This window comes from Lygodium microphyllum, chromosome 7 (genome assembly GCF_053477565.2).
Source record: "Lygodium microphyllum isolate KBCC chromosome 7, Lygodium_microphyllum_v1.1.10, whole genome shotgun sequence".
In the NCBI taxonomy this organism is placed as follows: Eukaryota; Viridiplantae; Streptophyta; class Polypodiopsida; order Schizaeales; family Lygodiaceae; genus Lygodium; species Lygodium microphyllum.
Window position 1 is genome coordinate 6,826,598 of NC_141141.1, and position 16,599 is coordinate 6,843,196.

Here is a 16,599-nt window from a genome sequence, read left to right on the forward strand (position 1 = left end):
CAAACCTCTTGTCCGAATCCCCAACACTCCTCGTCCGAGTCCACTCACAATCGGACGCCCTCTCGTCCGACTCGGACACTGCCATGTGGACTAAACCCCTTGTCCGAGTCCCCACAATCGGACGTCCCTCGTCCAAGTCCCCGCCCTTGTCCGACTCGGACACTGCCCCGAACGTCCCTTGTCCGAGTCTCCGCACAATCGGACGCCCCCTCTCCACGTGACCACACTCCTCGTCCGAGTCGACAACTCGACCATACCGTCCGAGTCGCCGGGCCATGCACGCCAGCCCGCCCCTACCATCGCCCTCCCTGCTCTTTTGACAAGAGCAGTTGCTATCTCTCCTCTCTTCGTAGCAGCCGCCTCCCTCTCCCCCGCCCTGCTACATGCCTCCCTCACGCCCCGGACTCGGCACCCATATCACACCACCGCCACTAGCCCTGTCAATACCCGACTTTTCCGCCACCTCCCACCACCGCCCATCACGCATCCGCCACCACAATGAGGCCAGATGCACACATCCCTTGAGCAAGCCTAGGAACCGTGAGGAAGGGATGGGCTTGAGCAAGACATCCCCGTCACTAGGCAACCGCACAAGAGGGGAGAAAAATGAGAAATACTCAGCGATTTGGAGCAGCATTGACAAGGTGACAGACTACCACACAAGGAAAGGCATGGAGGCCCTCCGAGATGTATGCAAGGCGCATGACCAAGACATCAGCAACATCAAGGAAATCATGGCAGCAATGTACGTGGAAACTGCACACCAAATCAAGGAGGAAATAAGCACGAAAGTGCAAGAATGGAAGAACAAAATCTACGCCGAGATCACATCACACTTCACCTCCTGGAAGGTGGACATTGAAACGTCTCTCCAGGAGAGAAACAGGGTGATCGAAGAAATGAGGCACGAGCTCGATGAATATAGAAACCAGCTGGACCTACTCAAGAAGGAGGAAGGAGAAATCACCGAAACAACGCCCACCAAGGTGCAAACCGAGATCAACGAGCTGAAGACACAAGTAACAAAGGAGCTCAACACATGGGCGAATATAGTGAAACAAGCACAAGCCGAAGTGGCCGAGAACTCCAAATGGATTGAGGTAGCCAAGAAGTCACCAACAAAGGAGGAGGAGTTTGTGAATGCAGCACTGGAGGAGGAGAAAAGGAGAAAGCTTAGAGCGCTCCACATCCGGGTGGTCGGATGGAAGAAGGGGATAGCCCCCTGGCAGATGCTAAGCAGATATGTGAAAAGCTGGGAGTAGAGGACCCTCAAATAGTAGAGAATGCATGGCGCGTAGGGAAAGACCTCACTAAGGGAAGGCCTCTTATCCTCAAATTTGCCAACTTAGAATCCAGACGAGCCTTCCTCTCTAAAAGGACAGCCCTAAAAGGGGAAGAAGTCTACCTAGAGGATGACCTCACACCCGCACAGGTGACACACCGTAAAGAATGCATGCCACAGATCCTGGAGGCTCGCAAAGCGGGAAAATGGGCAGTATACAGAGATGGTCGTGTCATCATCACAGATAAACGCCAATGACGGGGCGCGGCCTATGAGACCCACTTGAGGTTTGTAGTGTGGAACTGCAACAGAGCTATGAAAACAGATGCAGGATTATTCCAGGAGACCTTCACCGGCAAGGACATCGTCCTCTACACAGAAACCCACCAAAGCCCAGGCACCTGCTTACCAGAAGTGAGGGAATATAGATGGGAGACTGTGACATTAATGTGACATTAAAAGTGATATTTAATGTCACGTTAAGGTCATAAATATGGAATGTGACATTAAAGTGACATTTAATGTGACATTAAGGTAAATCTAGGGGAACATGCACGAGAATGACCGTCCGGGCTCTTGGGCGCCCGAACGGGGTTAAGGGGAGCCTAGAGAGTAAGAGAGTCCAAGAATAGTAGGACTCCAGAAAAGTGGACGGCTGGCAGAGGAATACGGGTGAGAGGTGCCAGCACTTATCTAGGCGTGGTTGGGAGGAGAAGAATCACTCGTGCTCAGGGTTTTCATCGTTTTTCTCTGTTTTTTCCCGAAGCCATCTTTCAGAGACGGTATGCCGCCCTAGAGCCCGAACAAAAGGAGGGACCCGAGGGTCTGGAGGGGTGGCTCTGTTGTACAGGGAGGAGTTACAGCCCATGGTGCAAGCCATGCGGAAAGATGAGGAAGCCCGGTTCATGTGGATCCGGATACACACAGATCGCCCCCGAGACATATACATGGTGGTGTGCTATTTCCCACCAGCACACTCCCCATACGCATCACCGAAGGGCGAGTCACCATACCTACCACTGTACGAGGATATCATGCACTACTCCAGCTTGGGGGATGCCATGTTGGCCGGAGACTTCAACGCACGCACAGCATAGAGGCCGACCCCCTTCTTCGAGAGCGAAGACCACATGTACAAAGAGATCGCACCGGAGGAGATAGGACTCAACCGGGCATCACAGGACACAGCTGAATGCACCGAATATGGTGAACACCTACTAGCGTTAGGGGGGGCACATGGACTAGCCATCCTCAATGGTCTCGACAGATGGCCCGGGTCGGATGCCCTGACATGCTTCCCACACAAGCACGCGGCCAATTGCATCGGATGGGGGGCACATGGAGCACCCACACAGAAACTGGGAGCAAGCACAGTGGACTATATCCTTGGCCCTCTATCACTTATCCCCGACATCCAGTCCTTTAAAATATCACCTTGCCCACTCACAGTGGTTGCCGACCATGCCTACCTGCAATTTGACATAACTTGCAGGTATGATCTAACCCCCCCAGCAAGCAACCCCCCAAGATTCCCCAGGTACCACTTTACCAGGCTAATTGCGAGTGCATACTCCGACCATCTCTACTGGAGCCTGCAGGAAATGGACCCCCACGCACCCCTGGAGGAGGTCACAGCACAGTTGGCGGGCACACTACACACCTCGACTGCCGAATACTTCCCCCACACATCCCCCCACTCCACCCATTCGAACAAGAATGTCCCACAGAATAGCTGGTACGACGCAGAGTGCAGGGAAACCCGGTCCTGTCTTCAACAGGACGAAGCACGGGGAGTACACACGCATAAACAGGCACGCTTGATCTTCGGTCGTCTAGTGCGACGGAAGAAACGAGCCTACCTCTCCAAAGTGGAACACGGATTCTACCAGCTATTCTTAGGACAGGACAGCAAAGAGGCATGGAAGGCGTTTCAGGAACCCCGAGCCCAGACGCCCATCACCTCCCCGGACACTTGGCACGCATATGCAACCTCACTATACCAAGTACCCAAGCAGCCCCAGCTACCCCGGCCCCTAGGGAGCAGATCCGGATCATCCACATTCTTCAGCACGGAGCGGGTTCAGGATGCCATTAATAGACTCCAAAATGGCCGTGCCCAAGACCACGAAGGCTTGGTAGCAGAGCATTTGACCCATGCCAGAGACATACTGGCACCTCTCCTAGCACACATGTTCAACAGAGCCCTATGCGAAGGCTTCCCTGCTAGCTGGTCAGCCAACAGGATAATACCTATCCTGAAGGCCGGAGACCCCATGGTTCCCACGAACTACCGAACAATCATGGTTGGCCATGTACTAGCCAAGCTCTATGGATCCATACTGGACCACGAGCTGAGCAAGTGGGCAGAGCAACACCAACATCGGGCGGCAGGACAAGTAGGGTTTAGGAGGGGGTTCTACACCCTTGACCATATCCTCACACTGAGAGCCATCATAGAGGAGGGCAGAGCACATGGAAGACGGGTGTACTGCTGCTTCGTGGACTTCCGCAAGGCCTTTGACACAGTCCCACGAGCGAGGCTCACGCAGAGACTACAGGAACTGGAGGTCCCAACCAAAATCCGATGGGGGATACTGCCACTATACGAATCGGTAACGGGCCGAGTTCGGGCACCAGGAGGGCTGTCAAAGGAGAAAACCAGCACCATCGGAGTCAAGCAGGGATGCCACTCTCACCCACCCTATTTGGCCTCTACATTGATGAGATCTCAGAGTACATAGATAGATTGGGCAGGGAGGGATCGAGCCTGGGAGGGACACTGATACCCATCTTACTATATGCGGATGACATAGTCCTCATCTCCAGCACATCCGAAGGGCTACAGCGCCAACTGGACGCACTACAGGCCTCTTGCCAAGACAAAGACCTAACTGTGAACCTGGGGAAAACCAAGGTCATGGTGTTCAACATGTCAACCCAATGGCTCCGATGGTCGGTACCCCCCTTCACATATGGCGCAGAGACCGTGGACGTGGTCCAAAGATACGTCTATCTGGGGATTACATTCTCTGGACCGAGATTTACCCTGAGAAAAGCAGCAGAAGATAGACTAACCCAAGGCTATGCAACCCTCGGGTCAATGGAGAACCAATGTGCCCGCATACAGTTCCAGGAACCCTGGACAAAGCTCTGGCTTTTTGACACCTTGGTCACACCAGCCCTCCTGTACGGGGCTTCCATATGGGGGTCTAGTCTCTACCACACGCGGAGGGCCCCACAGGATCAGCCACTGCCTAAGGAGGAGGCCACCTATGAGGGATGGGAGCAAATGGAGAGACCCTTAATACTTATGATCTCATGGATGATCCGAAGCAAGCCCTCCGTACCACACGAGATCATCTGCGCAGAGCTGGGGGCACCGCTCCTCGTGGCTGAGGCCCTCTTCCAGACCGTGACCTTCTTGCACCGAATATGGGACCTGCCTCGGCACCGGTACCCCAAACTCGCCCTGGAGTCATCCAAACAGCTAGCAACACAAGGGGACACTGAGTGCTGGTATGCCCGAACAGAGACCTGGCTACGGCTCCATGGCCTGCACATGGACCACCTCCCCCCACTACAATATAGCCTAGACTGCCCACACCTAGAGCTCAGCCGAGAGGAGGTGAATCGCATCATCAGAATGGATATCATCCAGACAGACACAGCCAGGACATGGGTGACCCCCACGTCGGAATTAGGAACCAAGAAGGCTTTCTACCGAGAGCACTTCCTGCACATCTCCCCGGATGGCTTCATCACCCGCCCAAGCTACATGGACACACACTTGTCTCATGGGGTTAGAAGTGCCATCGTACAGATCCGCACGTCCTCACACCAACTACGGGTCGAAATGGGCAGATACGGGGCCAACCCCCTCCCCCCAGAAGACCGAATCTGTCAGCTCTGCCATCTCGAGCCAAGAGACAGAGGAACACTATATTTGTAGATGCCTAGTGTACTACGAAATCCGGGGACGCTTCCACTGCCTATTCAACAAAGGATTCGGACCACTCTCCAAGGTGATGGAATTCAAAGACCAGAGATGCCTGGGGCTCTTTCTACTGGAAATACGGCGCCACAGAGACCACCTCCTACGAACCGCGGAGCAAAGACAAGGAGCCACCAACCAACGCACACTCAACGAATTCTACCAAATACCAGCTACCCTCCCCACCATTGAGCCCCCACCAGCCCAACCGGCCTCCCGACCCCGGGGGACCACCTTAGAAATAGCCACAGCGAGAGGCAAAGCCCGGCGCCCACGCCCCGCCGGCCCCTGTCCCCGTAGAAGACACATGTCGAAGATACAAGGGATACTATGCCGCCATCGGAGGGCCCTGCCCCGCCGCTTTAGTCTCTCCATGTTAGACCGACCCATGCGGGACATCCTAGGATGAACACTCCAGGAGCAGTTCCACACCGCACTGGGAGTACCTCTAGATTGTATCTAGTCTAGATATCATTTTGTACCTACTCAATTTAGTTCAACATAGCATAAACGTTAGCTTCACTGGGACTTTTGAAATCTCCCAGACATTTTGTATGCAACATTTTGGTCTCATAGGCTAACTTGGCCTGTTGTAGACGTTAATATAACTTTCTTTCTTTCTTTCTTCTTTCTCAACTTGCATAAGACTGGAATAACCCTTTGTAAAGATGGTCTATTCTACCATGAAAATTAATAGAAAACTAATGAACTGAACTAAGGAAATAACATGAAAATGCTTCAATTATGGCCATGCCATAGACATCTTTCATTATACCACAGCACAACGTAGCCATGGAAGCTGAAATTAAGATGCAAGAAACAAAGCTTGGTACTCACCCCAAGACGGTGATGAACAAGAAATCTCTAAGAAAAAAATAGTGTAAATGTCAAAAAGCCCCTACATTAGCACTTCTTGCCTTTTTATAGTAAACCCTAGTATCATCATGGCTAAGGTATTTACATGGTTTATTTTGGTAAAGGTAAAGTGAACTAATGTGGCTAATTTGCTTCATTACAAATCGTCCCCTCCTAGAGATGTTTTGTCCTCAAAACTGAAGATAACGAGGTAATAGGCAAGATGTTAATGAAGCAAATTATGTCGATGAAGATCTAAAAGAATGTGAAAGCACTTTCCATGAAGAAATCTCCTAATGAACCTGAAATAGTGAAATGACTGCTTGTTGTCCAAACAGGGCTGCATCAGTAAAATTGCCATAAATTTTGACTGGAGTGTCCAAATTCAGTGTTTGAGTTGTAGAAATGAAATACACAACCTGAAGCATCTTCCCATACCATCAAAACCACAACTGATTCTATATGCCAGGAACCAGATTCGAACTGATGACACGAGGGTTTTCAGTCCAATTTAATTAATAACAGTATTTTAAAACAGCAAGCTGTCCCTGTACAGACTGTTATCATTCATCTTGTAAAAGCCATGGAAAAGTGTCCAAATAAGAAGAGGGTTGCCAAGTGGACTCTTCCATAGGCAGCCCCTTCCATTTGATCAAAAATTCAGTGAGAGTTCGGTTCCGAAGAACCTTTTCATGCTTCCCAATAATCTTCTCAGGTTCATAGACAATCAGCCCATCTTCATCAAGTGGTGAAAGCTCTTCAATAACTTGTATATCCTGCCCAATATACTTCTTCAATTGTGACACATGAAAAACATTATGTATGCGAGTAATTGAAGGCAATTGGAGCTTATATGCAAGCTCTCCAATTTTTTCCAACACCAAATATGGGCCATAAAATCTGTGAGCCAGCTTGTTATTTCCATCCTTACGGGATGCATAATGAGTCTTGGGTACTTTCAAGAAGATCCAATCTCCAACATCAAACTCCATGTGCCTCCTTCTATCATCAATATAGGACTTCATGACATCTTGTGCCTTTTATATGTTTTCTTTACATTGCTTCATAAGCATCTCCATTCTTTCTAACTCATCCTTCGCTTGTGGATTCACGTCTTCATGAAACATGGCTGAAGGAATTTGAACCTTGTATCCATAGAGTGCTTCAAAAGGAGCTATCCCAATGCTCATATGATATGTGTTGTAACAAAATTCAGCAAGGTGCAGCCAGTTATCCCAAGATGATTGCATATCATGACAAAAATGTCTTTTGTACACTTCCACCCATTGGTTAACCCTTTCGGTTTGGCCATCGGTTTGAGGGTGGTAAGCGGTACTTGGAGCAAAAGTAGTGCCTATGGAAGTAAACAAACCCTTCCAAAAATTTCCCATGAATCTAGTGTCTCTATCCGATACGATCCTCAAGGGTATACCATATAGCTTGAGCACTCCTTTCCATGAATTGGTTGGCTACTTGCTTTGCTGAAAATTGTATCTTGGTTGGAAAAAAATGGGCTGATTTGGTAAGTTTTTTCACCATAAAAAAACTACTATTCCAACTGTGCCTTGTGGTAGGGAGGCCCATAATGAAGTCCATTGAAATGTCGGTTCATTTTCTTTGTGGGATAGGCAAGGGCTGAAGGAGACCGGCTGGTAATAAAGAAGAATCTTTATTTTATTGACATTCCAAGCAATGAGAGATATACTCCTTCACATCCCGCCATAGGCCTTTCCAATAAAAACTCTTGTGCACTTTGTCAAAAGTCTTAAAGAGACCAAGATGACCAGCCAAGGGCGAAGAATGCATTTCTTGAAGGACTTTCAGTCTAAAGTTGCTTTGAGGGATCAAGTAGATCTTCCCCTTGTACCCTAAAAGTCCATTATGCCATTTGAAGTTTGGATATTTTTCATTTACCTTTTGTTGTAATTTCTACATTATTGTGGCAGCATGCTCCTCCATCGTATATTCCTCTTGTATGTTATTTATCCAATACTTATATATAGTGGAGACGGTAGATACATTTCATGCCCACATCCTAGAGAGCTCGTCCACCTACATTGTCTTTTCCAGTCGTGTATGCTATCTCAAAATCATATGATTGAAGAGTTGCTAACCACCTTCTTTGCTTAGGAGACAATTTGGGCTGAGAGAGGAAGTACTTCAACACCCTATGATCACTTTTCACTTTAAACTGACTTCCATAAGAGGCAATGATGCCATTTTTTGAGTGCATGTAGTATAACTAGCATTTCTTGCTCATATACATGCATTTGCCTCTCTTTTTCATCAAATTTTCTGCTCTCATATGCAATGACACCATGTTCTTGGGCTAAAACAACCCCCAATCCTCTCCCACTAGCATCTGCATAGATCACAAAGACCTTAGAAAAGTTGGGACAAACCAATATTGCTGAAACGAGGAGTTGCTTCAGCTCATTGAAGCTTTTGTCGGCTATTTTATCCCAAAAGAAAGCTTCTCTCAGAAGGGGTTCCACCAGATTGGCAAACTGAAACAGCTTTCTCTCAGACTTGGATTGGCCTTTTCTCTGGAGGGGATATCCTTCTAGCAGTCATTGCATCTAGCAGAGACAAGACATTCACTTTCACAGTTGAGGAGGATGGCCGCCTCTAGCGAGAGGACCTTGACCTTACGGCACTTAGTGGCTGCTCCAAGCAGAGAATTATAGTGGTACACTTTCAAAGAAAGTGGCACGTAGACCCAGACCCAACCACTTGTCTTATAGGTGGATGGAGATATTGGGCATACTAGAGGAGGCCTCTACAGAGACTTCAGTGGGATCCAAGAGAGTGGGTGTGGAGGGATCCCTTCCTTGATAGGCCATCCGACATCCCCTTTGGCTACACTACTAGATTGGGATGGAGGATATATATCAACAAGATTAGAGCTCAGCCTGCAGCCATCCCTCATTGGCATAGAGAGGGAGTCTTAGATGAGTTCCTATACGACTTTGGAGGCGGCTACATGACAGCTTCAGGCCCAGGAAGATATCTCTATTTCTATGGCTTCTAGCCCACAGGAGTTTAGCAGTTGGTACTTGGCTTGGATATGGCAGGGATCTAGTGGCTTGGGCGCGATGTGGTGAGCCAGAGGAGACACAGAGACATTACCTTTGGGACTGTCCTAGAGCCCAAGAGATTTGGAGGAGAGCTCTTAGGATAGTATTACATGGTACAGTAGAGTCCATGGTGGCAACTTGGGGGGTTGCAGCTTGGGTCACAGATAGAGGTCCAGCTTGCAGCTATGAGAACACTTAGGGTAGCATTTCTTTTCTCATCATTGTGAAGCATCTGAGCAAGACGCCTACCCTAGACTACTCACAGACACAGTGGACTCAGGGACATTGTTATAGATGGGAGCTGATTTCCAGCATTATAGCTTGGTACATATGGACTGCGAGATGTAGCCAGGTCATTGATCTTTAGGATATATCCACTGGGGAGTCTTTATCGAGGATTTGGACAGAGATAGTCCATACTCTCTGTGGGATATGGGAGAGGTTGCAGGGCCAGCTCTGAGAGGACGAGGAATAAAAGAGAGGCTTTCCTGAGGATTTGGGATTCAGACACCTTCTTTTACACTACCCCTCAGATGGTTTGGCACTTTAGCCCACCAGAATGGTTGTTTACACAACCATTGTATCTTTGATGTACTTAGCTACTCTTCACAGAGTTTCTTGTACTTTGTATTTACCTTACGGGGACTTTCTCTGAGGTGCTATTAATAGAGTTCTCTTTTCTTGGAAAAAAAAAATGTTGTTACCACATGCATCACATTGCACAACGAATGACTTCCTGAGATCAGGCAACACAAGCCCATGATCTGAAGTCATTTTTTATTAAAACATATCAAATGTTGAAATTTCCACAACTGTCCATTTAAAAGGCACATTTTTCTTTTGCAAAGCATGCAATGGAGAAGGAATTTCAGCAAAGTTCCATACATACTTTTTGTAGTACGAACAAAGTCCCATAAAGCTATAAATCTCATGAACATTCCTGGGATGTGGCTATGAAAAAATAGCCTCAACTTTTGGAGGATTCATACAAATGCTATCAGCTGATACAGTGTGCCTCAAAAAGTGGATCTCATGTAAGAAGAATTTACTTTTCTTGTCATTTATCAACAACTAATGCTTATGCAATTCATTGAATACTATTGTCAAGTGCTTCCGATGCTCGCCCTCATTCTTCGAAAAGACAATCATGTTATTGAATAAAGTACCCACAAATGCCATGACAAGAAACTTATATAAATCAAAAGATGTTTGAAAAGCTTTGTTAGATACATCTTCAAGCCTAATCCAACTATGATGCTATCCACTTTTCAAATCTATATGGTTGAAAATGGGTGTCCCCTGCAATCTATCCAAGATGTCACCGATCCTCAAGTTTGGAAATGTGTTCTTTATCGTGATTTTATTCAATGCATGATAATCAATGCACATGTGCCAAGACCCATCCTTTTTTTGCACTAGAAGCACTGGTGAACAAAATGGAGATGAGCTAGGCTGAATGAGCCCTTCCTCTAACAGCTTATTCACTTGACTCAGAATCTCCTTGTGCTGGGCTACACTAGCTCTGAAAGGTTGCTTGTTAGGAGGGCTATTGCCGGGGATCAAGTCTATGCCTTGATCTTTGAGCCTTCCAGGCAGTAGGTGCCCAAGAAGTGACTGAGAAAAGCATTCAACATACATTTTCAGACATGACATGTGATCTTTATTCAAGGCACATTCCCAACATTTTCATTATCACTTTTCTCTTTAGTGAAAACCAAGTAAGCTAAAAGATTTTTCATTACTTTGGAAATGGCAGAAGCAGATACAAGAGGGATGGATTCCCTTGTCAATTTTACATCCAAATTATGAACTTTGCCTCTATGATAAAAGGTCACAATTTTATCAGGAGTATCAACAATTGCATGCACATGATGGCACCAAGATGTCCTCCTTTGGAGCATTCAAGAATTGAGTAAACTGAGGATTCTTTGTCAATTCAACAAAGAGATTTGTTGCTGTCCTCATCCGATCTTTGAACCTATCATTAAATTCTTCACTGGTCATTGGCATACTGAGGCATGGAAGTCCCTACATTTGGGTCATTTCCAACATTTTAAGCTTGCTGTCCATCTTGAGAACCTTTTCCAAGATTATTGCATTTTCCCTTCACCACGTGAATGCCCAAGCTGAGGTGCATCATCACCACTTGATCTCGTATCACCGTGTGAAGATATACTTGCTGTAATCAGCAACCAAGCACAATTTCAGCAATAATGCAAAGCTTGTGACATGCAATTAGGTGCTTCGGGCACACCAATTCAAAGGATTTGATGGTATCCTGGGAATGGAATCATGACACCAGCCTGCCTTTTGTGGAGGAGTGGTAATAACCTGATTGTAACTTAATTATAGCAAGCAATAATTAATAAAATGTTGAAACACACAAACATTTACCAATCAATCTTAGACATTGGACACCCTATTGGCCCCAAAACTAGTGCCCCTTTCGGTATTTCTTTTTCTTTAATTGCAATTCATTTTGAATACAATGGCATTCCTTCAATCTCCTTTGCAATTCAAAAGCCCCTTGCTGTAAATAATGACCAGCAAGTCTTCAAATTGATTTACCCCTTGTTTTGCTCGGGCAATTGGCCTTCACTGACCCTTTGGGAAATGAAATTTGTCCCACATTCGAATGTTGGCTAGTCCCTCACTTGAATCTTGCAGAGAATTAATTCTCAACCTTGAAAATTCAAGATTTGAGGCTTCAATCTCTTGGCATGCTTCTCGAGGTTGCTATCAAACCATAATTTTTGCTGTAAATTAGGGTTTATAGTAAAGAAAAATACAATATCTCAAGCTTTAGGGATTAGAAAATTGAGATTTTTAGAGAAAAACTGGAAAATGGCTGGGGAATGAGAGAGAATGCTGATAGATCAACCAACCATAGTGAGCGGCGAGCAGAACCAATAGATGAAATGATGTCAACCACGCAATAGGAGAAAATGCCTTTTCATAGTCAATGCCTTGCTTCTATCAAAACCCTTGCACCTCAAGGTGAGCCTTGTACTTGTCTAAAGTTCTATTAGCCTTTAGCTTAGTCCTAAAAATGCACTTTGTCTTGATGACTATATTGTGGCTCAGATGATCCACGAAGGTCCATGTCTCATTTGGGTCAATACTCTCTAGCTTCTTCTCCACGGCCTCTCGCCATGGTGGTATTGAAGAGCCTCCTGCCAACTATGCGGTTTAGAAGTGTTGTGTGATTAGCTGTAAACAATGATGCAAATGATACATGAGGTGCAAGCTAGACACATGTTCTAGGGCCCTCTAGAGTGGAATTCGGTGGAAGGATCCATGAATCCCACATGGTTTGCTAGTATCAGCGAGGTAACAAGTCTCATGGAGGGCCTGGGAGCGGAAGAATCTGTGGGTGGGTCAAGAGGAGGTAATATACCTGTCTTAGAAGTCAATATCTCCCAAGGAACAATGGAAGAGCCTCTTGAGTCCTGCCAACAATGACGCAAATGATACATGAGGTGCAAGCTAGACACATGTTCTAGGGCCCTCTAGAGTGGACTTCGGTGATGGAAGGATCCATAAATCCCACATGGTTTGCTAGTATCAGCGAGGTAACAAGTCTTATGGAGGGCTTGGGAGCGGAAGAATCTGTGGGTGGGTGAAGAGCAGGTAATATACTTGTCTTAGAAGTTAGTATCTCCCAAGGAACAATGTAAGGAAAGGGCTCGGAATTTGGTACAGAAAACTGCACAATGTCTCCCTCATCAAACACTACATCTCTTCTAATAATCACCTTGTTTGTTCAAGGATTTCAACAAACGATAGGCTTTCGCTTCAAAGGAGTATCCTGCGAAGATCAAGAGATTTAGAGGAGTGAGCTTGCCTATCCCATCATTAGGGGTGTGTGTGTAGGCACAATTCCTAGAGATGCTAAAGTGGGAAACTACATGTCAAGAGCCAAAAAATGCCTCATACTGAGTCCTTTGAGGGATGACCGCACTCAGGTATGAAGTGTTATTAGCCTTGACCCAAAGGCACTCAAGGAGCTCTACTGTGAACAATATAAAGCATGTCATATTCATGATGGCCATGGTTCCTATGCTCTATGACTCCATTGTGTCAAGAGGAGTTGGTAGAGGTGAGTTGGAGTGAAATGCATGCTCTAGTAGAAACTCAAAAAACTCGTGGGAGGTGAACTTATCCCCACTGTCACTCCTCATGTATCCTACACAATGACTAGTTTGGTTATGTACCAGCAGCACCCAAGCAGAAAAATATATGAAAGCATTGGACTTATGCTTTTGAAAGTACACCCACATATATCTAAACAATCAGCCACAATTAATTTTTTTTTTAGTGTATCGTTTAAGGCAGCAGTGGATGTCAGTCCACAAAGATCAACATGAATCAATCTAAGAGGCAACTTAGCTCTATATGTAGACTAGTGAGAGAATGGGATACGGTGTTGCTTCTCGAGTTGACAAGCTTTATAGATATGCCACGATAGCGCCATCAATTATTTGTGGATGGGACAACTCATAAAGAGAGCCGTATCCAAGATGTCCTAAGTGAAAATGCCAAAGTCACTCAGTGCTAGTAAGCTCCCTATAGTGGCTAAAGCTTAGAAGCAGTGGAACTAAATGTCCTCTGCTATTGGCTTGAAAAGAAATTATATTGGAATCATTGTGAAAAAGATTGCTCGATTCAGCTAGCAAAGCTATTGAGTAGATAATAAGTTCGCCCCTTGTTGAGGGACATAGTATACGTCATCCAACATAGCACGACTTGGGTCCTCATTAGTGGCAAAACTGACGTTACCATGAGTCCGAATCTTGACCGATGAGTTGTTCTTAACTCTAACTTTCTTGATTGCAGAGGCTCAAGAGATGAAAATGTCCTCGATGGGGTTCATATGATGAGTAGCTCTTCTATCCATAATCCAAGGAGTAGCTGAAGTATTTGGTTGTGAGGAGTAGGTCTTTGCTGTCACCTTGTCAAGAGGCAGCTCGTAGATGTGGATGAGACTCGCATTCTCAAATGTCTCTACAGAGACAATGTGGGCCTTTGCAAAGGAGTCAGACAAGTCCTCTAGCATTGAGAACGTTGTTGATTGTGATGGCTAACTAGTGGCAATATGGGTTGGCCTTGTCTCACTGCCTTTGTTGAGGGTTACCACCACTCTACTTCTTGTGCTAGGGGTTGCTCGATTGAGGGACAGGGGTTTGAATCTTAGCTTTTGGTGATGTGGTGCTTGCCTTTGATAGACGCTCGTCGTCAAAGTGACGAGCCTTTTGACAATGTTGACAATACCAATTTTTCTTCGATACATTCTACCACCCGGGTTTAGAGATGACTTGGAGTTTCCTTGGGTCTTAGTAGCTTGATTTTGATTATTAAAAAAAAAAAAAACCCTTCCTTTGCTGCCCCTTGTAAGAAGAAGCAATGAGAGTCCCCTCTATAGAGATCAAAATACGAAACCTCCTACTTATCCCCCTTCACTTCCTCCTCCTTATCCATCTTAATTTACTTATCCGATACCTCATGATTCCTCCTCATCAGCCAAACATGCCTTTAATGACAAGACTTGTTTTAACAAGTTGAATTTCACTACTTGGTCAAACTTGATGAGACATGTACTTAACTTAGAGAACCTATGGGATCTTGTGCTGTAGGGATTGGAACCCCAACTTGATCCCACACTTATTCCATACGAGGTTGTCCGCTCATGGAAGGCTAGGAATGCCTCTGCTATTGTCGACTTGATGCAAGGTCTATTACTTGAATTTCATTCACAGCTTCAGCATTTTGACTTAGCATCTGAGCGTTAGGCAAACTTGACTGACTGGTATGCGCTCAGGATAAGACCTATTGTATCAATTTGGATTGTATCAATTTGGATCATGAGCTTCAAAAATTTAAAATCACGAGCCGGGATGACTTGAAAGTCAAGTTGGCTAAGTATCAGCACCTTCTCACTAAGTTCTCTATCACAAGGGCTCCTAAGTCCTTGAACAATCAGTTCACATCATTCTTTAACAAGCTACTAATGAAATACTTCCATTTTATGCAGCAAGTCATCTCACAGCGCATGTGCTGGTGGATCAGTGTCAGATGCATAGAGGAGGGAGCAAAACAGTCAACGCAGCAACAACTGATGATGCGGTAGCCTTTACAGCAGTATAAACATAGATGGAGATGATAATGTGGCAGCTTGTATTGCAGCCTGTTGCGGTAAACACAGAAATTCTGCAGTCATTTGGGGTAGGGCGGCAGCAGGTATATACGAAGCTATAGATGCCACGTGTCAGCTGGTGAGAGCAGAGGAGTGAAGAGTAGCAACAGTCATGGCTGGACAGCAGCTGTAGGAGGTGTGGATTGCACGATGAAGGTTGGAAATAGGCCCTGCATGGGTGCAGACAATGTCAGGCAGCCTTGATTGAGATGTCCTCTATGAATAGGGTGTGGGCAGCGAAGCTTGAAGGCTTGAAAGCTTGAGGGCTTGAAACGTGCAAAAACCAAACTGGGCTGAATGGAGGGCAGCCTACCTATTTATAGAAAGTTTCGGGACCTTGAACCTCTCCCCATTTTAAGCTCTCTCAAACTACTCCTTATTTTAGGGTTTTTCATTAATTAACAATTTTTGGGGCTGTTGAAGAGGTAATTCAGCATATAATGCATATTTAGCTCAACAGTAGTAGATATCAATAATGATGGGCAGCAGTGGAGGGAGTGAAACATCGTCTTTAGGGGCTATTGGTGGTGGTGGAGTGCTGTGTGACAGCTATCACCAGCAAAAATGCAAAGGGGCTGATTGGTTATGAAATTTCCAGCTGCTATAGATGCGTTGCCAGGCTGTAGTAGACCATCCAGCAGGAAACACTAAGTTGGTGATGGGATTTCATGTGGAAGGCTGACTTGTAAAGCATTGTTTTCTTGTCTTGCTAACCTTCAAAGGGAATGCCAGATTTTGTTCTAATTTATCACTTGACATTTATTTTGATTAAAATGGTCTGATATGCTTGTATTGTGTCGAGAGAGTTTGAATAAAACATAACCTTTTTTCTTTCATGTCTATAAACAATGTGTGTTTCATGTGATGAAGTCGGGTGAAGGAAGTTTGGGATGAGAAGAAAGATGCACTTCGTCAGACTGGAGAGCAAGTGGTTCAGCAGCTTGCGGAGGCAACAGCAGCAAGTGCAAGCGCAACTGAACTTGCAGTTGGTCTTCCACAGCAGGCTGTTCAATTATGTGTAAACCAGGTATGGCTTGCTTATGCCTTGAGATCTATCCTTCTTGATGAATAACAACAGTTAACATTGGAGTTGCTTCATGCTGACTAAATTGAACAAAATAAGAAAACCAAGGTGATATTGATGGTAGGAAGAAATGGAAATTACAAGCAAATTGGATGGAAGAGCGATCACTAAAACTCA

The 16,599-nt window shown here is 45.8% G+C and overlaps 2 protein-coding genes and 1 pseudogene across 3 annotated transcripts in view; all 3 read left to right on the forward strand.

The window, feature by feature from the left end:
- LOC148033146 (catalytics) overlaps positions 1 to 16,599 on the forward strand; it is a 129,173-nt gene that overhangs the window by 71,721 nt on the left and 40,853 nt on the right. For both annotated transcript variants that reach the window (XM_087680960.1, XM_087680961.1), the window contains one exon: positions 16,269 to 16,425. In XM_087680960.1, the coding sequence (XP_087537086.1) occupies positions 16,269 to 16,425 (157 nt within the window). The remainder of the gene's footprint in view (positions 1 to 16,268; positions 16,426 to 16,599) is intronic.
- Positions 2,413 to 4,023, forward strand: LOC148033147 (uncharacterized). Its single transcript, XM_087682224.1, has one exon. The coding sequence runs from the start codon at positions 2,413 to 2,415 to the stop codon at positions 4,021 to 4,023; it is 1,611 nt and encodes a 536-aa protein (XP_087538350.1).
- On the forward strand, positions 4,200 to 5,820 carry LOC148033148 (uncharacterized; annotated as a pseudogene).

Excerpts from the sequence above, each read along its gene's own strand:
- LOC148033147 (XM_087682224.1), top strand. The coding sequence starts at position 2,413 with ATGTACAAAGAGATCGCACCGGAGGAGATAGGACTCAACCGGGCATCA.